Source organism: Melopsittacus undulatus, chromosome W (assembly GCF_012275295.1).
Source record: "Melopsittacus undulatus isolate bMelUnd1 chromosome W, bMelUnd1.mat.Z, whole genome shotgun sequence".
NCBI classification, from domain to species: Eukaryota; Metazoa; Chordata; class Aves; order Psittaciformes; family Psittaculidae; genus Melopsittacus; species Melopsittacus undulatus.
The window spans coordinates 3,688,600-3,711,222 of NC_047558.1; the positions used below are offsets into that span (position 1 = coordinate 3,688,600).

At 38.7% G+C, this 22,623-nt stretch overlaps 1 protein-coding gene across 3 annotated transcripts in view; it reads left to right on the forward strand.

Annotated features, from left to right (window-relative positions):
• Positions 1 to 1,057: 1,057 nt before the first annotated feature.
• The window catches only part of LOC117438003 (nuclear factor of activated T-cells, cytoplasmic 3-like), a 104,400-nt gene continuing 82,834 nt past the window's right edge, over positions 1,058 to 22,623 (forward strand). For all 3 annotated transcript variants that reach the window (XM_034073328.1, XM_034073329.1, XM_034073330.1), the window contains exons 1-2: positions 1,058 to 1,271; positions 16,510 to 17,641. In XM_034073328.1, the coding sequence (XP_033929219.1) occupies positions 1,172 to 1,271; positions 16,510 to 17,641 (1,232 nt within the window). In that variant the 5' untranslated portion in view covers positions 1,058 to 1,171. The remainder of the gene's footprint in view (positions 1,272 to 16,509; positions 17,642 to 22,623) is intronic.

Sequence of the window (22,623 nt, forward strand, 5' to 3'; positions counted from 1 at the left end):
GTCACTAAATCTTGTTATCTCACCACAGACTTACAACACAAACATCGTTCTTTAAAGCTAAAGATACTTTAGAAGACTAGTGTGAAACAACTAACTCCTGTTTAGTGGGGCCACTAAATTCCACAGAGTAATAACATAAACATTGTTCTCTTTCTACAATCTAAGTTAAGCTAAAAAGTACTTTATATTTTCCAGGCACTAGCTTTTCTTATATCAAGCACACACATCCCCCCCTCTTTTTCTTTACCTTTATAGATTCTTCTACTATGTGACTCCGTTTTGCTCAAGAGTTCCGATCCTTTTTTTTTAACTTGTCTAATCCTGTGTCTTTAACTGAGCTTTGTTTTTGTTACAGTAAACTTGTACAGTTATATCCACATAACCACACCTATGATTTGGGAAAGCCAGTACATTTATGTGTTTATCACACTTTTCAATCTTAATGCAAGGCAAAACAAGTAGGCAATGGTATGTTATTGTGCAGACACAGTATTCTGAAACGTGCATTCTTTGTAACATCTCCGTAACTTCCCTTCATTGATGCCACACGTTGCTAAGGAGCTTTTTAATTCATCTCTTTACAGTTGCTTCTAAGGAGTACAGAAAGTAAGTAACTAACAGTTTAGAGTCCTTCAGCCAGCATTTGGTATGCAAGCTGTATTCCTCAGCTCACACCAACGTACCTAATTACCCGAGTCCTTAATTGGTACCAAGAGCAGCACCTATTCACACACAACGCTTTAGCAGACTAACACAAAACCCGTGTCCCAAAGTACTCTGGGCCAGGCCAAACGAAGGCCAAATACAACTCACTCCACTGCCCAGCCCCTTTATGTCAGCTGGCTCCCGCGGATTGGGAGCCCGCTCCAGCCTGCCCAAGCAGCTACAACCAACTACAATAGCCGAGGCGGTCTTTCCACGACATGTGATCTGCCGCAAGACGTCCCCCCACCTCCCTCTATAGCGTTGGTGCGGGTCACGAGATTTCGCTGATGTTGCTGACGTCACCGTGCGAGGGAGAGTGAGAGAGAGAAAGGTAAAGAAAGAGAGGGAGAAATAGAGAAAGAAAGAGAGGGGAGAAGTAAGGAGAAGTAGACTTACGCTTGAGGCCCCGTGCCGCGGCCGCCTCCTCCTCTTCCTCCTCCCTACGTGCTACACTTTTCTCCCTCCCATGACTACAGCAAACTGCGGCGCCGCCGACGAGCTCGACTTCAGACTGATTCTCGGGGAAGATGGTCAGCCGGGTCCCGGGCCGCCTCTGGGGCCTGCAGGTGCGCTTCTCTGCTGTCGGCGGGGTGTTAGCTTTCAGTTTCCTGTTTTCAGCTTAACTCGTCCCATTGAGACTCCCCGGACTGCCCACCGTCGGTATAACTTTCTGTGGGAAAAGAAGCTCTAGAGTGGTCGTCACGCGGGAGGAGCCTCCTCGGGCGTGGTGCTTTGGCGGGGGGGTGGGGTGGGGTGGTGTTGAGTTGGATCGGGTCGGGTGGGCCTAGACTCCTCTGCACATGGGCGACTCCGCGTCCTGGCGCAGGTAGCGGTAGGGACCTGCTCGTGATCCCTCTCGGTGTCGGCTTCGGTGGCCTCGCAGGGCTTAGGTGAGTGTTCCGTTAATACTCGGCACAGGGCACGGAGCGACAAAACTAATGGAGCTGCGCTCGAGACTTGTCGGGGCTCTTTGTGATGGAAAGTTTCGACACAACTGTTCCCCGTACGAAAAGCACTGTAGTTACTCCAGTGTGTTCTTACAAACTTGGAAACAAATGGGTTTCCATTTTATTTTGTTTTGCAGTATTGGAGCCAGAAAATTCCGTTTCTAAAATCCTCATATTTCTTTAAAATATAGAAGATAAAATATTCCTTGAAAATCGTGATGTGAGGAATTAGAGCTAGCTGTGCTGTGTGTAGCTGTACCAGAGCTCGATGGCTGTGTGCTGTTTTTTTCTGACTTACTTGAAATAAGTATTAATCGCTAGTGCATTATCTTAAGTCTAACTGGATAGATGATAATGTAGCTCTGGAACATGACTGTCCAGGCTAAATGATGCAGCCATGTTTTGTTCTCTGATTTGGTTGTCTGCATAAGTTGATTATAAAAATATTTGTTTGATACAGTCTGTGTGTAATCCAAAGTGAACACTTGGGGTGGATTTCTTACAAAATCTCTTAACTTTCTTGATGCTGTGATTTAGTTTTTACAGATTTCTTTGTATAAGGAGAGATTTCCTTTGTCTGTTTTCCAATTTCGTGGAATAGGAAGATGGTGCTGTTAGGAAGGGGGCCTGAATTCTGCTGGCTAAATAAATGCATTACAGGACTGGAAGAAGACAATGGGAAATGTTAACAAATTACAACAAAAGTAATTATGACGTCTCTGTTAGTATTCTTTTAATATAAAACTATTGGTCTGAGCTATGTTTCTTTGTCAATGATAGATGAGAATGAGAAAACAAGCTGCTCAGAAAACTGGAAATACTTAGTGGTACTCAATTCACTTTAATGTTTGTATTTTGGTAGCATTCCTTAACAAGCACTTCAGATTTTACTCTGAATATAGAGAATTTTCCATGCTTGATAAGTTAAAACTATTTTTAAGGCAAATCTGAAAATGTGATCTTCGGACCATGAATGATCTGTTTGTTGGAACTTTTAGTAAGAAATCCTGCATCTCCATCTGTAACTCAGTAATTCCACTGCTTTGCAGAATACTGGAGATGGTCTTGCCTGCTGCGCACAGATGTGGCCTTCAGGGGCAAGGTTTAGAATAGGTCTCTGATTTCAAGTATCCTATTAAAAGGATTGCCAGAGTTTAGCTGTTGATTCTGCCATGTGTTTTTGCATATGAAGAGCTAGATTGCATATATGAGAGGATTTGCATTAGAAATCTTATTATTTTTTTCCTTTTCCAAATATATTAGTTATACGAACAAAAGTTCTTTCTCCCCAAAGCATATACTGAATAATCCCCTGTTGCTTGCTTCAGTGTTGATGTCTGTTGAGCAGCAAAATAAGCATAAGGGCAATTTTTTTTTCTATTATATGTTAATAATAAAACACATAGGTCACAGGGGAAGTTGCTGAATTTGAAATAAATAATATTAAAATTACTGAGTCTTCCATGATCGTGGAGAACACTTGACACTTTCTTGTGCTTTATGCTGTACCTCTGGAAGTTTGGGATTGGCATCCTTGTAAAAGAGGTGTTTAGTACCAAGTTCTTGTGTAAATAATGTGAAAATCTACATTAATGCTTTCTTTTATGCTGAGACTACTTTAGTGTTCTGAGGGTTTTGCTCTTTTATATATGAGCATATATAAATACATATATAAATTGGTAACTGATTTTTTAATTGAAAGCAAGAAAAAAAAATCTGTTATTTTATTTCCTTTAATATACTTTTGATTTCTGAACTACTAAGAAAATGCTAGTTCTAGACGGAAGATTACCCTTTTTGTGACATTAAAAGGGCAATAAGAGAAATTAAATCAACTGGAATTCTGTGTAGTTGTGCAGGACAATTTTTGTGGGTTGCTGAATAGTAGAACTAGCATACTTAGTTTTGCGCTAAGTGCAAGACTAATGTTCTGCAACAGTGCTTGTGTGCTTGATTTAGAAGTTGCAGCTTGTGCTGCAGAGGTAAATGCATAAAGGTGATTTAAGGATTTTGAAAGTCCGTACTTTAATACTGCAATCTTTGCAGCATCCTTCACTTGGAATCAAAAGGATAGTCTATTTCATACAGCTTGTGAGTTGAAGTAGAAATTTGCTCAGGTGACTGCTAAATAAGAGATGGTCAAAAGTTTTTTGGCTACTTTTAAGTGAAAGTTAGGTACTAAGAACTTTCTGCAAAATCTTATTCTCTTTTACCATGATAGTTTAGTGTCATTGTCCCAAGGAAAAAAGAAATTGTCACTTTGAGTGCTGAGCACTACAAAATCAAAACAGGATGTGCAGTTCTAGGTACTATGAGCTTGATCTTTTTCTGACAAAATAATTCAGGCTTCTAGTGCCCAAAGGTAAAATGCTGTAGAGCACTCATAAGGAAGCCAAATCTCTTAGTTCTTCTTTTCCTTGCAAAACTGTTTGGTTAATTGCAGTAGCATCTTACTGCATCTTGCCACCTTATATCAGTTATGTTTGAAATGCCTAAATAAACATTTGAATTACAGTATTGTTCAGGTCCTGTACAGCCTACCAAAATAGATTGTCATGTAACAAACTTTGTCAGTTAATGTATTTGAGATGCCACCATGTTCAGCCCTTTTAATGAAGAGAGTTTGGGGATGCAGTATGTGACATTGGAAAAATTGAATTTGTCTTGAATATTTTTCTAATGATGCCCCCATCCCTTTCACCCCCAGTTTTGCAGTACTATGCAGTATAATTTTGGGAAGTTTGCCTAGAATTTATTAAGCATTAAGCAAGCAAACTGCATTAAGGTCTTCACACTACTTTAAAAATTTCTGCTGAGAATGCAGTATGCTGTTTAATGCCAAACTGTGCGAAAGAGGAGCAGATACAAGTTGCTGTGATTACTTTTTTTTTTTTTTAAGAGGGTTCACCTAACTTAAATGAGGTTTTATAAGGTAAGGGCCTTTAAAGAACTTGGAATATGTAGTACTAAGCTGGAAATTCAGGATCTTGTAAGGTTCTGTAACATCCAAACTTTTTGTTGTTAGTGTGTAAAATGGGGACTAACTTAAAATTAGAGGCTGCAAACGGTTCAATATTCAGAAAATAATTACTTGGGAAATTCTGAGTGGTGAATTATTGGTACTGCTGTTTAGAATCCTGTCTAAAATGTTTTACTGTCTTTTGCTCTTAGACTTCATCAGAAATAATAAGGCACAAGAGTACTGTGTGAAATGTCACCCTTTTGTTCTTGTGGAGTGGAGGAAGAGAAATTCATATTATCTTTTAATATAAGTAATCATCCACGGTTTATTTTATTTGTTTTCCCATAAAATTAGTGCTTTAAAAATACTGATAAAAGTACCCTCCTTGGACTTCTGGTTTATAATGTCTAGTTTATTTTCTTGGAAACTGAAAGAAGCTGAAAATGGGGTTCTGCATATTTCCTGTGACTTAATATTTGGTTAAGTAATGCTATTTAGTAATCTTGTTACAGATGAGTTTTACAATCTTACTTTTCTCCTGAACAGTATGGTATGAAAAGTATTGAAAATATCCCCATCCTGTGATGAATTCAGTGACAGTTCAAAACACTTTTTGTGGGCTGCAGCCTCACTCTGGATAAGGAAATTTGATCTGGCTTTGGATCTTTAGTTTATTTGAAAACATCCTTTTTTGGGGGGTGTTTTTTTGAGAGTTTTTTTTTCCCACTCTAACTTAGAGCTGTTAACTTACTGGTTTGAGATTGTTACTGAATATCGGGATTGAAATATATGTTTTGCTGTTGTGACTATCAAAGTAATACCTGATCTTTTCATTTGAAGGTTTCTGTGTCTGACCTGCTGTGAGATTCTGTGAGCTGCTTGGGATGCTCAGCATTTGCCTCCTGCCCATATGTTAAGTGCTCTGACTGTTCATTTGTTAAAGGCATTGATTTTTTTCTTAGTAGCTAGGCAGAGATCTCTGTAGAACTCGTACTATGTATGCATCATTTAATTTAGATGTGTAGTAAAAGTCTTAAAACCAGTGATTTGTACTGAAATATCCCCATAAAACTAGTCTTTATAGCTTTGTCTTGATCATTAATGTGTATTCTTCACTTCTTAAATGTGTGTTTGTGACAGGTATTGCTGTCAGAGATTGCTGGTAGAGAATAGAATTACAGTTTAAGCTGTTTACAAAGTTTGCAGTATGCTTGAACTTTTTGTTGTTTTCCCTAAGATGGTGATTAAAGTAAGTAATACTAAGAAAGCCAAGCTGTGGTAGGAAAGAGAGTAAGCTTATAGTTAGACTGAGTGGAAAATTAAGGGCTGGATGCTGGCAGTAATTGTGAACTTCAGGTATGAGCTGACTGAAGGTTGCTCTTGTTAAAATCTCATTAAAATTTTTGAGATTACATACTGCTACAGAACTGCTACAGTGCTTCAGAACTGCTACAAAGTGGGAGTTGTTGCCTAAAGCTGCCCTAGTGGGCCAGAGAAGTACATAGAGCAGACTTGGCAGGAAGCCCAGCCTGCAAACCAACATCCAAGTCCTTGCATTTGTCCGGGCATGCCATGAGGGGTTAGAATGACAGTGGAATTTGAGTGAAATGATCAGTAAGGCTAAGTAAAATTGCAAGGCAGGAGCAAGCTTATTAACAAAACAACATTTTCTTCTACCTTTACTACACCCATCTGTGAGTATTTTTGTGAAATACTGGCAAAAATAGAACATTAAGAAAATTGTGGAACTGTTCAAAGTCATTTAGGGAATACCAGTTTAAATCTGAAGAACTGCAGAACTGGTTGATGTGCAGGCCACAACACAGCCTGAATACTCGCTGATCTCGTGAGTTAACTGAGCAGCTGAACTTAATCATTTACATGGCTCTTCTGATTAAATGTCTTGGTGGCACTGAGTGCTTATGGTTACTTTTCAGACAAAAGATGATAGGTGTGATAGAAGACACTTTTGTCAGTTTTCTTTGGGGAGCCCAGTCCTCATTTTTATGTACCTGGGTGAAGGAGAGAAGGATCAGCTTTCTGGGGATCTGACTACAAACCCGTGATCTATCAGAAATAAATTAATGAAAATAGAACCCTGGGTTTAGTTTGGGTTTGTGTTGTGTTGCTGTTTTGGTTGCTTGGATTTTTTTTTTTTTAGGGTTCTTTGTTTTTTTGGGGTGGTGTTTTTTATTTTTGGTGTGTATTCTGTGGGATTGTAGTTTTTGATTTATTTTTTTTGTTTGCTTTTTTGGTTTTTTTTGGGCATTTTTAGCAGAAATAAACTTCATTTAAGGCTGCATAAAACTTGTTTGTAGATAGAAATGTGAGCAGGTACTCACAGCTAATTTATTACTCCCAGAAATTTAAATTATATTATTCATATTAATTTTTAGATTAATAGGAATTGCTTGTTTAAAAAATGGCACTCAGACTGCATTTTGAAGATGAATCATCACTTCTAAAAAATGAGAAATATTTTTAATATAGCAAAACTGCTGAGTGGTGTTGAATTGTTCTGGATTTTTTTTTAACAAGTTGGTGGAGTTATTTTTGAAATATAAATATTCCTCTTTGGACTTAACTCTTGGGTCCTTTCAAACTTATTTTCCACTTTATTATGTATAAGGCTCTTCAGGATTTCAGGAGGCAAATAATTTTCAATTCAGTGCTTAATGAGAGTCTTCATGTTCTAGTGGCTGCTAACTTCGTGTTTTGGGAACAAGTTCTGGGAGAAATGGGTAGGATTTTTTTTTTTGATAAATAGAATAAATGGGAAGACCGCTTAAGCATAAATTGAGTGATAGGTAGCATTTGTACTGTGCTGGAGAGGGAATAGAATTGTGAATGTAGTTGGGATAGAGCACAAACCTTTTAACTGAAGTTGTTTTGCAGAGTAACCCTTCATACCCAAAATGAAAGCATACACTAATGACAGAATGAGAAGCTGAAAACACAGTCCATTTATTAACCATTAGTAACAATGATTCACTGTTTGTGATGGCTGCATAATGGGCTACTCACTTGTATCTTGGATGCTTTCCAGTAGTTATTCCCTGCATCAGAAACACAAAGTTAATGAGATAGAATAACTCTGATTACAAAAGGCTTTAATTGTGTCATTTGGGATAACTGTACTCAAGTGACAAGGCCACAAGAGAATATCTTGTTTAATCCAAAGAAACTAAGAATATTTGTCACCATTTTGTATATTGCATAGCTTCTTTAAATTAGGTCAGTGTCTATATTTTGTCAATGTAATTTGTCAAATTTAGGCTTTTGAGAGCAAATACTAGTGTCTTTCATAAAATCATAGAATGGTTAGGGTTGGAAAGGACCTTAAGAGCATCTAGTTCCAACCCCACTGCCATGGGCAGGGATGCCTCACACTAGACCATGTCACCCAAGGCTCTGTCCAACCTTGGCCTTGTACAGTTATGACTGGAACATTTCCCACATCTTTGGCAACCTGTTCTAGTGCCTCACCATCCTCACAGTAAAGAATTTCTTCCTTATATTCAACCTGAATGTCAAAAAACCTCAAATGATGTTAACTCCATTTACTGCAACAGAAATACATAATTTTCTGAAATATGCTTCATGGCTTAAGCAGATTTTTTCATGTGTGTTTAGTCTGTTTCTTACACCCCAAATAAAATTTCATGACTGTTACTTCTCTATTTGGAACTCAATTCTGTTACTTCAGTGTGAAGGTGGATGTACACTGACAGCCATTCTAGTTTAAATACATACCAGGTAAATAGTTGTGTGTTAGGTTTTTATTTGATAGTGAAAATGCCTGTAGTTCCTGGTCTGGTTTATTTCTCCTCATGTCCCAAAGCTTGTCATCCTGTTAGTTATATATATACAGGTGTTTATGTTAGTGCACTGCAGATCTGATTGCTAAAATCATCTGGGTTAAAAATATCTCCTTTCTCATTTCTCCCCCCCTTTGTGTGTGAGTGTGTGTGTGTATGTTAGGGTAGTTGCTGCTTAAAAAAAAGTAATGTGTAGTTATGCCCTGGGAGCCAGTATGTTCTTATTTTATTCCATGTCAGTTGTAAACATTTCTTATGGTGCATTATTCTCTTGCTTAACCTAATGCAGGTTCATTATTCTTCTGCATTTCTACCAAGAACAATGAATTCTCATCCAGACTAGAATTTGGAAAAGACTCATTGACAAGCTCCTATTATTGAGAAGATTCATTTTCTTGTGTTAAGCAAGAATATTGAAAATGTACAAGAAAAACAGTCAAGTTCTGATGGACACGATAGAGCTGTCCCTTGTGTACACGATTGACAAGTAAAACTTACTTTTATCCTCTTTGAGTAATCTGATATGTCCATGAAACAGCACAAAATCATTGAAGAGAGAGAACTGTTTTATAAAATGACATTTGTTCTAACTTGTAGAATCATAGAATGGTTAGGGTTGAAAAAGACCTTAAGAACATCTAGTTCCAACCTCCCTGCCATGGGCAGGGACACCTTGCACTAGACCATGTTGCCCCAAGCTCTGTCCAACCCGGCCTTGAACAGTGACAGGGATGGAGCATTTACCATTTCTTTGGGCAACATGTTCCAGTGCCTCACCACCCTCACAGTAAAGACCTTCTTCCATATAGCTAACCTGAACTCCCCTTGTTTTAGTTTAAATCAATTACTCCTTGTCCTATTGCTACAGTCCTTGATGAAGAGACTTTTCTGAAAGCATAAACTTGCACTACTGTGTTGTGTGTTGCTAAACTTGGTCTGTAAGGATGCGTCTTCCTCCTGCTCCACCTTGCTACCTAAATTGCTTTCACAATTTATACTTTTTTAGTATCATATTTGGTGGTTTACTAGCTGGTTATACTCTTATAAACTAATGCATTGCTGTGTTTTTTTAGGGGGGTTTGTGTGTTTTAAGTTGCTGTTTAAGCTTGTAGGAAGTGTCTCTGGAGAGCTTACAGCTTGCAATGGAAAAACTGGAGTTCAAATATGCAGTTAGAGAGCTTTAATGTGGTAGCTGTCATGGTTTGAGCATGTTTTGAGGGTGTTTTTGTTCAAGGTTTTTTCCAGCCAGGTGGAGGAGGGGAGTCTGGGAGGAAGGAGAGACAGGACACCTGACCCAGGCTAGCCAGTGAGGTATTCCATACCATAGCACGTGATGCCCAGGATGCATACTGGGAAAGAGAGGGCTGGAGGAGTAGAGCTCTAGAGGAAAATGGAGGAGGGAGCACGCGGTGCTCGGCCGGGCAGGGTGGAGTGAGTTATGGGTCGGTGGCTGGTGGGGTGTTGTATTCTTTTCACTTGCTGTTTGCTGTATCATTATCATTTGTAGTAGTAAATGGCAGTAGGGGTTTTGTGTTATGCCTTAGCAATTAAACCGTTCTTATCTCAATCTGTGGGGGCTACATTCTTTGGATTCTCCTTCCTAACTCTCCAGGAGTTGGGGGACTTGGTTTAAACCACAACAGTAGCATACCAGCAAGAATTCTCATCGGTTGCCTTTTTAAATACATAAAAGGAAAACTATGACTATTGGGTATTTTGGGTTCTTTGTGAAGATTAAGAGTTCTCTTTCATCCTCAGAAGTATATGAACTGCTGCAAATCAGTAGGATACTGGAATTAAAAAATTGAGCTGCATATGCTTCTTTGTTCTTATTTACAGGTATTTCTGTCATGACAAATGAAAACCAAGAGGTTGTAATTCTTCTAAAGGTTGGGAGTGGAGACAGATTAAATGATTTGCCTGAGAACACGCATGATGTCTGTGGCAATGGTCAACTCTTTCCTCATGCTATTTAAAGGACTTGATTGATGATCCTGTTTTCACAGTAGTGTTTTTATAAGACCTAGGTCATGTTGCACTTTCTTAGTACCTTATAACAACTCATATTGTCTGAACCTGTTTGCTTATGGGCTCACAAACCTAGAATAAAGTATTTTGGATAATTTTGGCACAGGGCTCATATTCCGATATTTGATAGTAATTGACCTTCCTTCTGTAGAGAAGTCTGGCTCACTGAACAGCTGCACATATGCATGTGCTAGTATGTTGATTGTTGAGGAGTGAACAACTGGTGGGTAAGCATTACAAGTCCTGAATGTGCAGTATGATATGGCAAATAGTGAGCAGAATGTACTTTAGGTGCAGTTGTTCTGTGTATTATTAAATAATATTTTCCAGTTAGCTTATTTTGAAGTGTAGTTAGCAGCTTACTAAGGGATGAGTGGGTGTTGTTTTTAATACTGAACAGGAGTTTCTGTAAACTAGTCTTTCCTGACTGTAACAAATGTATATTCAAAATGACAGACCTCCTGCTTCTCGTGGATTAAGGATGACACAGATGCCTGATGTAAGGTCTACAGCTTTATATGGTTTATAAGCACTTTGTGAATATAGAGTATCTGCTGACTTTGTGACCCCTCAGCAGTAAACCTCATCTCAGCAGGCTGGAGAAGAAGGCTTCACTAAGTTTCTAGGCTCAGTGGCTTCTCTGTGCGTGGTAGTGTTAAAAGTCCTAAGTTAAAAAAAAAAAAAGCTTGAGTTTCTTCCTGTGCTAGCTATTCAGAAGACCTCTTTTGATAGTAAAACAAAATTTGTTTGACATGGTTTTGTTCTTTGCAAACATTGACTTGTTTTGTTTCCTTGTCTCCTTTTAAATGCTTACTGGAACAAATAGACTATTAATACTACTTCTAAACCTGAAGTTAAACTTACGGGCCCATAATTTTTCAGTACTTTTTAACCTTTTATTTAGATTACTTATCTTCACTTTGCTTTGCTATTAACTTTGTAAGCAATTTACTCAGTTGACTTTACTAAAGAAAAAGTGTTTAACACCCCTGTCTTTTCAGAGTCATGGCAGGCTTTTGGTGCAAATAGCACTTATTCTCTTGGTCTTTGTATTTTGTTGTGTGCTTGTGGTTTTTATGCTCTGCCTTAGTAATCTGACCTAGTATCTGTTTCTTGAATGCTTCTTACATTTTTATGGGGAGTAAAGGCCTCATGACTTGGCCAACTCCACTTGTTTACTTCCTTTGCTCACCCAGTAGGATTGTTTGGATGTAATGTCCCTCCTATTGAGTAACCATATTTCCATAACTTAATTTTTTTTCCCTTTGGCTTCTCCATAAATTTTTGCCTTCCACTTGCCTATTGTGGGACTTGTCTGAGTTTGTTTACTCTGCTTTCTTGAAGGCCTGTGTTGGAGCTTTTTGAGCCCTTGTCACTCCATTCAATCTTAAGGGTTATTGGTGAGGCTTTTTTTTATGTTTCCCTTTTTCTCATTTCTTTTGCCCAAGTTACATTCATCTTTTTATGTTTACTACTTCCTTCAAATTTTAGTGTGCTTCCAGATTGGATTCTCTCTGCAGGGCAAACATAATTATTGGTAAATGGTCTAGTGATTTGTAAAGGTCATAGTAGTTAGTGTTGCCCTTTTTATGATCGACTAACAGGTTATTTTAACACATCACTGGCCATCATATTTGAAAAATCATGGCAGACAGGTGAAGTTCCTGATGACTGGAAAAAGGGAAATATAGCCCCCATGTTCAAGAAGGGGAAAATGGATGACCCAGGGAATTACAGACCAGTCAGTCTCACCTCTGTGCCTGGCAAAATCTGGGAGCAGATTCTCTTGGAAGGCATGTTAGGGCACATGAAAAGCAACAAGGTGCTTGGTGACAGCCAGCATGGCTTTACTAGGGGAAAATCCTGCCTGACCAATTTGGTGGCCTTCTGTGATGGGGCTACAGAAGTGATGGACAGAGGTGGAGCAGGTGACGTCGTCTACCTGGACTTGTGCAAAGCACTCAACACTGTCCCACATGACATCCTTGTCTCTAAATTGGAGTGTCATCAATTTGATAGGTGGACCACTTGGTGGATAAAGACCTGGCGGGATGGTCGCACTCAAAGAGTTGTGGTCAATGGCTCAGTGTCTGGCTGGAGATCAGTAACGAGTGGTGTCCCTTAGGGATCGGTGTTGGCACCGGTCTTGTTTAATATCTTTGTCGCTGACATGGAGAATGGGATTGAGTGCGCCCTCAGCAAGTTTGCTGATGACACCAAGCTGTGTGGCTCACTTGATATGCTAGAGGGAAGGAATGCCATCCAGAGCGACCTTGAGGTGCTTGTGAGGTGGGCTGATGCCAGCCTTATGAAGTTTAACCATGCCAAGTGCAAGGTCCTACACCTGGTTTGGAGCAATCCCAGGCACAGCTACAGGTTGGTCAGAGAAGAGATTCAGAGCAGCCCTGTGAAGAAGGACTTGGGGGTGTTGGTTAATGAGAAAATGAACATGAGCCAGCTTCAGTGTGCGCTTACAGCCCAGAAAGCCAACTGTATTCTGTGCCGCATCAAAAGAAGCATGACCAGCAGGTTGAAGGAGGTGATCCTGCCCCTCTACTCTGCTCTCTTGAGACCTCACTTGGAGTATTGTGTGCAGTTCTGGTGTCCTCAACATAAAAAGGACATGGAACTGTTAGAACAAGTCCAGAGGAGGGCCATGAGTATGATCAGCAGACTGGAGCACCTCCTATATGAAGACAGGCTGAGGAAGTTGGGGCTGTTCATCCTGGAGAAGAGAAGACTGTGGAGACCTCATGGCAATCTTCCAGTATCTGAAGTGGGCCTATAGGGATGCTGGGGGTGGACTGTAGTGACAGGGCAAGGTGTAACACGTTAAAACTTAAACAGGGGAAGTTTAGATTGGGTATAAGGAAGAAATTCTTTACTGTGAGGCTGTTGAGGCGCTGGAATGGGTTGCCCAGGGAGGTTGTGAATGCTCTATCCCTGGCAGTGTTCAAGGCCAGGTTGGATGAAGGCTTGGTTGACATGGTTTAGTGTGAGGTGTCCCTTCCCATGGCAGGGGGGTTGGAAGTCAGTGATCTTAAGGTTCTTTCCAATCCTAACCTGTGATTCTATGAAGGTCATAGAACAGCTGCACACCTATGTTTTCCTGCCTTTCTGACAGTTGCAGTGAATATGAACATATATACTCTACTGAATACACTGGCAAACAACCTCCTTTGTTATGGTTCTCAGTCACCAGAGCGACTTAACTCTTAGTTAGCTTCCCATCCATTAAACCTATGTTTATAATGCTAATAATGAGTTAGGAAAAAAGACGTGTGATCTTGCACACAAACTGATAGATTTGGAAAACTTGCTGTCTGCGTTTCATGTTTTGTGATGGGAAATGTCAAAAAGAAAGACTCCAAATTAAAGTTTGTTTTTTTTTTTTTTAAGTTTGTTATCCTGTTGAAAGGATAGGGAAATGCAGTTCTGATGGTGTTCAGTTTAGTGAGGTTGTGTTAATTATTTGTATGATAAGAGTCCTTCCTGAGTATCCTGATCCTTTTAGAGTATGCGTATTCAGAAATTGACCTATACTGATTTTTTTTGTGCTCTTAATACGTAATAGTAGTTAATTATATAATATGGACAACATATATATATGTAGTATATGTAAAATCACACATTACTTATAAAACTTAGTACTAGTCTTGAATGCAATTTTATGTCTCCTTTAATAGGTAAATTACTAATAGAGCTTCTCCCTGCCCATGTGTGGTTTAAACCAAGTCCACACAGTTTGTTCGCTCACTCCCCCCCTTCCTCCCCCAACTCCTGGAGAGTTAGGAAGGAGAATCCTAAGAATATAGCCCCCACGGGTTGAGATAAGAACAGTTTAATAGCTAAGATATAACATAAATCACTCCTGCTACTACTACTACAAATAATAATGATAAAGCAAATAACAAGTGAAGAGAATACAACGCCTCACCAGCCACCGACCCATAACTCACCCAACCCTGCCTGACCGAGTACCAACTGATACCTCCTCCATCCCCCCAGAGCTCCAGCCCTTCAGGGTTTCTCTCGGTTACCTCCTGGGTATGACGTGCTATGGTATGGAATACCTCTTTGGCTAGCCTGGGTCAGGTGTCCTATCTCTCCTTCCTCCCGGCTTCCCCTCTTCCCTGGCAGAGCATGAGCTCAGAAAAGGCCGTAGACAAACCAAACATTTGAGCAGTAACTCAAAACATACATGCTATCAGCAACCGTTCCCAGCCTGAAAGTCAAAACACAGCACTGCACCAGCTACCAAGAAGGAGAAAAAATGACTGCTACTGCTGAACCCAGGACAATCATTTTTTTAATTTAATTCTTGAAGTCTGGGGAACATAATCCATTCCTTGGTAACAGTATGCTTTCTCTCCATTTGAAAATGCTCCCTTGTTGTCTCTGAGGAGATGCTGTTTTGCTTTGTTTTAGTTAATTTTAAACTGATTGCTTTTAGCGAAAGTGATAATAGAATGACTTCATCAACAATTTTTTTTTTTTTTTTTCCGTGGAAGACCTAAAATACGTGGCTTCCTGTCTGGGTATTTTAACTGATTGTGAGGGAGACTGGATTTATTTCAAACCAAATATTAATAATCTACAAATACTCAGGATAAAGACCATTTTAAAAAGAAAAAAAGAGCTAATACCCAGAGATACAACTAATGCCATTCAGTCTCAATTTATTTAAAATAATTGTATGAATGTGGTGTCTCATTGTCCTATTTGACATAGGAGCATTTTAATTTGCAGAAATATTTATATTTCTGCATAATATTCCCCTACTGCTGGAAAAAAACCCCCCAACTTTAAGAAGTAAAACTCCACATGCAAAACACTAGAAACTATAGACTTAATGAAGAAGTTAAATGTTAGTGATGGGTCAAAAGCTCTCCAAGTGATTCGGCATTAAAATATATTACTTGGGTTGTAGAGGCAATATTGTTACCAGGTTTTGAGGTTAGTTTCAGTGCCTAATGGAGATGGTCCAAGAACATTTAATTTCATCTGCTAAGGGATGATAAACTAGTGAACTACCACAGGTCTCCTGTATACTTACTCTCTATAATTATAGAGGGAAGACTATTTTACAAGGGGAAAGAAACAGGAGTGGAGTGGAAGCATACTGGTTACAAAATAAAAGCTGTGTTTTCTACTCATTTCAGACAAATGTCTCATACTAGCAGTTAATTCAATATTGACAAGTGGGGCAAGAAAATCTGCTTTGGTTCTGTGAGACAAAGCTGCTGATTGCATTAACTGGACTCGTACTCCCTCCTCCCTCTCAGTTGCTTGTTTTTTCTTTGGAATATTTCCTGTGTTCTGGATAATTTAATGGGATCTGATAATATTTTTTTGGAGTTTTTGTTTTGTTTTTCTGAACAAATTGTGCTCAAACTTTGTGAAACTGCACTTGAAAAATTATATTCTGTGGGATGGGCACTTGAGAGTTTCTAAGCAACGAAAAAAAAGGTTTTGTAATATCTTTAATAATAATCTTTGTTACGTCTTTTAAATAGTTTTAGTTGTTTGTAGTCTTCATTGAAGTTTGAGTCACTGTAAGATGCTTTCTGGTCTTAAATTCTGGTGCTTTTATCTCCTTTAAGTATTGCCTAGTGGGCTTGCAGAAATTATCATAGTATGGTTCATGTCCAACATATTTTTAATAGTTTATGTTTAAAAATGTTTATGAATGGAATGTAGTTATGATATAGAAAGTTTGAATTGAGTGTTCCAGCTTAGATACTTTCAAGATTTTAAACCCATTTTCTGAGTATATTATATTTTCAGCCACTGAAGATGTGTATAAACTGTGGAATCTGATTGAAAACAAGATTTGTGACACAAAGTTGTGCTGTAGTCCTATTCAGCTGTAAATATGGCTGCGGAAATTTTAAAATCAAGCATTAGTTTTATTTTGTGTGGCTGTGATGGGAAATGCCTAGAATGTTGAAAAGAGACCATACCTGTGAAACATAAGGGGTTTGTTTATGGCATTTTTACAAGTGTTGCATTCTGACTCTGTTCCTTTTTTTTTTTATGTTGTTTTCAGATCTTGAATCAGATGACTGTGCATCCATAGACATCTTTAATGTAGACCAACCGTCATCCTCTGTAAATCAGCCAATTTGTATTCCTTGCCATGGATTGCAGTCTCACTTTTCTCCTCTTTCACCACCAACAAGACTTCAGAGTCATAAGAACTATGAAGGAACTTGTGAGGTACCAGAATCCAAATATAATCCGCTAGGTGGACCCAAACCCTTTGAGTGCCCTAGTATTCAAATTACATCTATTTCACCTAACTGTCATCAAGGGATTGAAGCCAATGAAGATGAATTGCACACAAATAGCACAGAAAATGAGTATATGGAAAGGCCTTCACGGGACCATCTCTATCTTCCTCTTGAACCATCATATAGGGAATCATCCCTTAGTCCAAGTCCTGCCAGCAGCATTTCATCCAAAAGTTGGTTTTCAGATGCTTCCTCTTGTGAATCCATTTCCCACATTTATGATGATGTAGACTCGGAGCTAAATGAAGCAGCTACTCAAATTACCCTGGGCTCTCCTTTGGCATCCCCTGGTGGTTCTCCAAGAGGCCCCAGTGATGAATCTTGGCAGCAGCCATATGGATTTGGGCATGTCTTGTCATCTAGGCAGTCTCCCTGTCATTCTCCTAGAACTAGTATTGCAGATGAAAATTGGCTAAGTCCTAGACCAACATCAAGGCCCTCATCAAGACCTACATCCCCCTGTGGGAAGCGACGACACTCCGGTGCTGAGATTTGCTATGCTGGTTCTCTTTCTCCTCACCATTCTCCAACTCCATCACCTGGCCATTCTCCCAGAGGAAGCATAACAGAAGACACCTGGCTGAACACTTCCATCCATAACATACAAGGCCTTAATTCTGGACTTTCACCATTTCAGTGTTGTATGGAAACTGATATTCCTCTGAAAACAAGAAAGACCTCAGAGGATCAGACTGTTACTTTATCTGGAAAAATAGATATCTGTTCTGAAGAACAGGGTAACTTACCATCATCCCTTGAAACTGCAGTAGATGACTGCTCTGGATCTCAGCACACATTGAAAAAAGATTTGCCTGGAGAGCAATTTCTTTCTGTTCCTTCACACTTTACTTGGAGCAAACCAAAGCCTGGTCATACTCCTCTATTTCGGTAAGTGATTAGAAAGTCCTTCTTTCCCATTTGTCCCTTCCTGTGCATCTTAAATAGACATGTAAATGTGCTTGTATTTCAGTGATGCATTAAGACTTCTTAAAGAAAACTGCTTCTAGGCAGGTAGGTGATATAATTAGGAAAACCAATTTGAGCTACCAAACATCCATATTTTTCTTTTAAGAATACAATAGATGTATTGTAACATCAGATTAGTTTTATTTAAAGATAGTTTGTTTGCATGCATGCACAGAGCCCAGCTGAATCAAATGTCTACAGATTTTCTGCATTCTTTGCTGTTCCATCTGAGCAGTTACCATTTTTAATATAGCTAAAGAAATGCATGAGTTTGTAAAACTTTGAGACTGCAGAAGAAAGTGGGGAGTTTATTTGCTTTTGGTTTTACTTGCTTCTTTGGGCTGATAGAATTCTAGGAATAGAACTGAGAAAAAATTTTCATGTCATACTGAAAATTATCCAGAAAGAATTGATTGCTGGGCTGTCATTCCAAGAGCATTTCCACCATCTTGGTGCTGAGTTAACTAGATCTTTTGTAGTCCTGTCACGTGCTAGCAGGAGGATTTGCGGAGGCTCAGAAGAGGGAGCTGGTTCACTCTCGAGGGAAAATTCACCCTCCTTTCCATTCTGTTACCTTTTAGATGGAACAGTTCTGTGATCTTTCCGACTGTATAGCAGTGGGTGGAGTCGAAATGAGAACTCCTTAAGCAGCATTGCTTTTGGATGGATGGATGCTACAATTACTCGTTTAAGTTATCTGTTTGATTCCCGAACCTTTCCTTGCTCTACTAGGTTTTAAAAATAAGTGCTAGGGAGGTACTGGGAGCTGCGGGCATATTTTATGTGGACATTTTGTAAGAAAGCTACATTTGATTAATGTCTGTAAAGCGTAATTATCTGTATAGAAGCTATATTATAGGTTTAAATGTTAGTGCTTCCATGCTGTTATTCTGTATTGATTTTTAAATAACTGATTAAAATAGCACCATTCTGTCTACAGGCAATGCTTAAGATTTGTCCTTCAAGGATGTAGTGGATGAAGCAATTTCTTTTTCTTAAAGTGGGGGCCAGGGGATAGGGTAGGATCCTTCACATACTTTAAATTTAAAAAGGTACAACTTAAGTACTGAAAGTTACTGACAGAATAGAATGTTCTTATTGCAAATTCATCCTTGCTGAGTGCTTGTTTTCATTCTGTATTTTTAATTTTAGAAAGAATGGCTCAGAAAATATTAATGGTTTTGAAATTCCCCCATTTCCTCCCCCAAAGTAAGGGAAGCAAAATACATAACTGTTTCTGCAGAGATGCCCTGTAGGAGGTTGGAGTTTTTGGTTTGGTATTTGGTTGTGTGGTTGGTTTGTTGTTTGTTTGTTTGTTTGTTTTTTGTTTTGAGGGGGTGGGGGGGGGGGGTTTTTTTTTTGGTTGGTTGGTTGGGTGTTTGGGGTTTTTTTTTTTTGCCTTTTTTTTTTTCTCCTGTCTCAGAGCTTTAAATTCTTAACAGAAATCTGGAATTAACTATTGCCCATTAAGCCAAGCTTACTGAAGAGCTGTTTTTGGGGACCTCCCTCAGAAGCACAACTTGTTGAAAAGTGCATGCTGGCTTTTGTGGCAACATGCTAGTTTTTATGTAATTTCCATTTCTGGTGGCTTTTTCCAAATTCAGGTATCATTCTTGCATCATTTTAATGTCCTGATGTATTATTTCTGATTAACAAGCCTGTTGAAAAAATGTTTTAGAATCCCTGTTCCCATTCTCTGAGTATTCATGAATATTCTCAGGGGTGTCCATCTTGTGGAATATAGAAGCACTCAGTCATCTTGTAAATATTGCTGTAGCTGACCCTTTCCAAGCATGCTTTAGGCAAAGAGCTAATGGAAAAAATTCAGCTGTAACTTTTACTATTGAGTACCTGAGAAGGGAGTTATAAACACAAATGGGTGAGATATAAACCAATACTTTCCGGGTACAGTGAAACTTCCTTAAAACAAGACAAGTGAATAATAGCTTTAAGAGTTTCCTGAAGGGTAGCTTCTTATGGGTACAAACAGATTTCAGTGTCCGTCTGAATTCTAACAACATTTTAGGTTTACTGCTGAATATATTCCTGTGTGTTGGGTTTCATTTATTTATTTAAACATTCTTCCATATATCTGTTTATGAACATGATGTTTAACAGTAAAGACTCAAAACTGCTAGATGGAAAATTCTGGTTTACTAGATATGCAAATACTGTGTTGACATATACGTTTACTGTCATAGAATCATAGGATAGTTACGGTTGGAAAGGACCTTAAGATCATCTAGTTCCAACCCCCCTGCCATGGGCAGGGACATCACACATTAAACCATGTCACCCAAGAGTCCATCCAACCTGGCCTTGAACACCTCCAGGGATGGGGCATTTACCACTTCGGTGGGCAACCTGTTCCAGTACCTCACCACCTTCCAATAAAGAAGGTAGTTTATATCTAACCTGAACTTCCCGTTTTACTTTAAACCCATTACCCCTCTCCGGCATTCTTGTAGGCCCCATTCAGATCCTAGAAGGCTGCTATGAGGTCTCCATGCAGTCTTCTCCTCTCCAGGCTGATCAGCCCCAACCTTCTCAGCTTGTCCTTATACGGGAGGTGTTCGAGCCCCCTTGAAGCTGTTTTTTGGGTTTTCTTTAATTCTGTTGCAGTTTGCTCATCTTAGTAAAAGGTGTTCAGTCTGTTGCTAGAATCTTTTACTTCTAACTAAAAGAATAACTTTTTTTCATAATTGTGTGGGTTTGAACTGGATTATAATGATGTAGGATACTCAGCAGTCTGAACTTGGCATTTTTGTCAGTTCACAGACTAACATAGTTTGTTAATGGTGAGCAGTGCTGAAGGGTAAAAGCACAAGAACATATAGGTATGTGGCCAGATGGGGTGTGGGTCTACGGTTTTTCTGTGGGATGACTAAAATAGTTACAAACGTAGATATTGAGTTAAGTTTACTTCGTCTTGTAGTGGGGGGATCTGAGCAGAACTGAATAAAAATTTTACTGTTTGCATTAAGAAGTAAAAGTATTTTTTAAATGTCAGAATTTATTTAAAGTTGGCACTAAAGAACTTCTCTAAATATAAAATGGGCAAACAGGCAGAAGATAAAGACTTACACCTATTCATAAGTAAACTAAATTAAATTATTAAGCTGTATACATTTGCTGCCAAAAATATATTCTGACTATTGAATTAGTGGAAATGGCTGCACTGGCAGCTGTATCCTCAGTGAAATGTTGAATTACTTAGCAGTTGTAGCCTGTTCCACAGATGCTATGAAGGTATGCATCTTCAGTATATTAAAATATTTCTTTCTGCCATGTAATATTTTATAATTTGATGCTTATAAAGTAGGGGAGCTAAGTTGACTTTTATCTTTTATTAATAAAAATAAAATGCAAGAAGATCCACTATTTCTTACATAGTTTATGGCAGATACCAAAAATGACTACCTCAGTTGTCATAGTTAACTATAAAATTGCAATTAATATCAAATATTTTATATAGCAGTATATTGTTGTATAAATTGCAACATATATTAAGGTTAAACTTTTTTAAATGTCTTGATTGCATTATGAAGCCCAGAGTAGTGCATGAAGTAAACTGGAGTATTGATCAAGCAGCATGCACACTTGGCGGCAATAACCTGACCCTTGGTAGAAGTGGGGGTAACTTGCCTCCCATGTGACACAATGTAAAGTGTGCAAATAGCACCTTCTTCTCTGAATGCTATCTGAAGGTTTGTCCCGACCATATTTTCCTTCTTTCTTCTATGTTCAGTAAGTGTGCAATACTTAGCAACATTTAAAATTGTGGAGCATGCTTTTGAGCTTTTTAATAGTATTTCTGATGCCATCCAAATGCTTTTGTTAGATGACAGCTTGTTATTTGGTCATAGAAACCCATAATCTGACAGCATGTAGTGTATGAAAAATGAGTGTGTATTATGTGCTGAATCACACTTTTGTTGCCTTGTCAAAGGTAAGTCTAGACAAGTGAAGATGGACAGAACCACTGCTGCAACAATTCCTTTGAAATAGGGAAAAAGGAACTAGGTAGTGTCTCCTGTATCTAGGAATAATGAGGGTGTCTGTTCATGATGTCATTAATGAAATACCTGGGCAGCTGAGCACTCCTTTGGTGGCAGATTAAATTGGTAATTTTATGGAATATTTTTTATGAATGGAATATTTATTGGAATATTTATTTATTATGAAATAATAAGTTATTTGATAATTTTATTTATTGCATAGTTACTCTTGTTACTGTTATTTAAGGTACCTCTTTTTTCTACCTCCCAACCCCAGGATGATGGATAGGAAATGGTTTTATCTGTGTGACTCATGCTTTCCTTCCCTCCACTTGGAAAATCCCTTTCTTTTGGGTATCTTGATGTAGTGATAGTAGATGTGACCTCCCCATTTACTTATTACCCCAACATTTCATAAAGATGCTGATTTTACAACTTCCTTGCACATCTACTATTAGAGGTTGAGTTTTGCTCACAGAAAAATAGTAATCAAGGTGTGTATTTGTTTCTCACTAAATCTCTTTGAGGTGTATTTCTGGGCTTTCATATATAGTTGTTTCAGATTCTTTTATTAATTGGGTTCTCTTTTTCTTTTGCTCCTTTCCCAAATACTGTATTGGCCGTTGGAAGGGAAACAGATGCTTCAAGTTCACTTTCTTATTTAGATAGCCTATGTCAGTATAGGTTATAAATATTCCAGAAGAATACCAGTGTCGACACAGGAGTCACAGACAACGCAGAGACAATCAATGTGATCAAGCGATTGCCAAACTGTATTAGATACACTGCTCTTCTTATACCCTTACTCCCTTATGTAACAGCCTTGGATACTGAGCTCTAATTGGTTAGTCTAGAGATTACTACCGTTTACAAAGCTAATGTTTACAACTTGTTATAATTGCAATT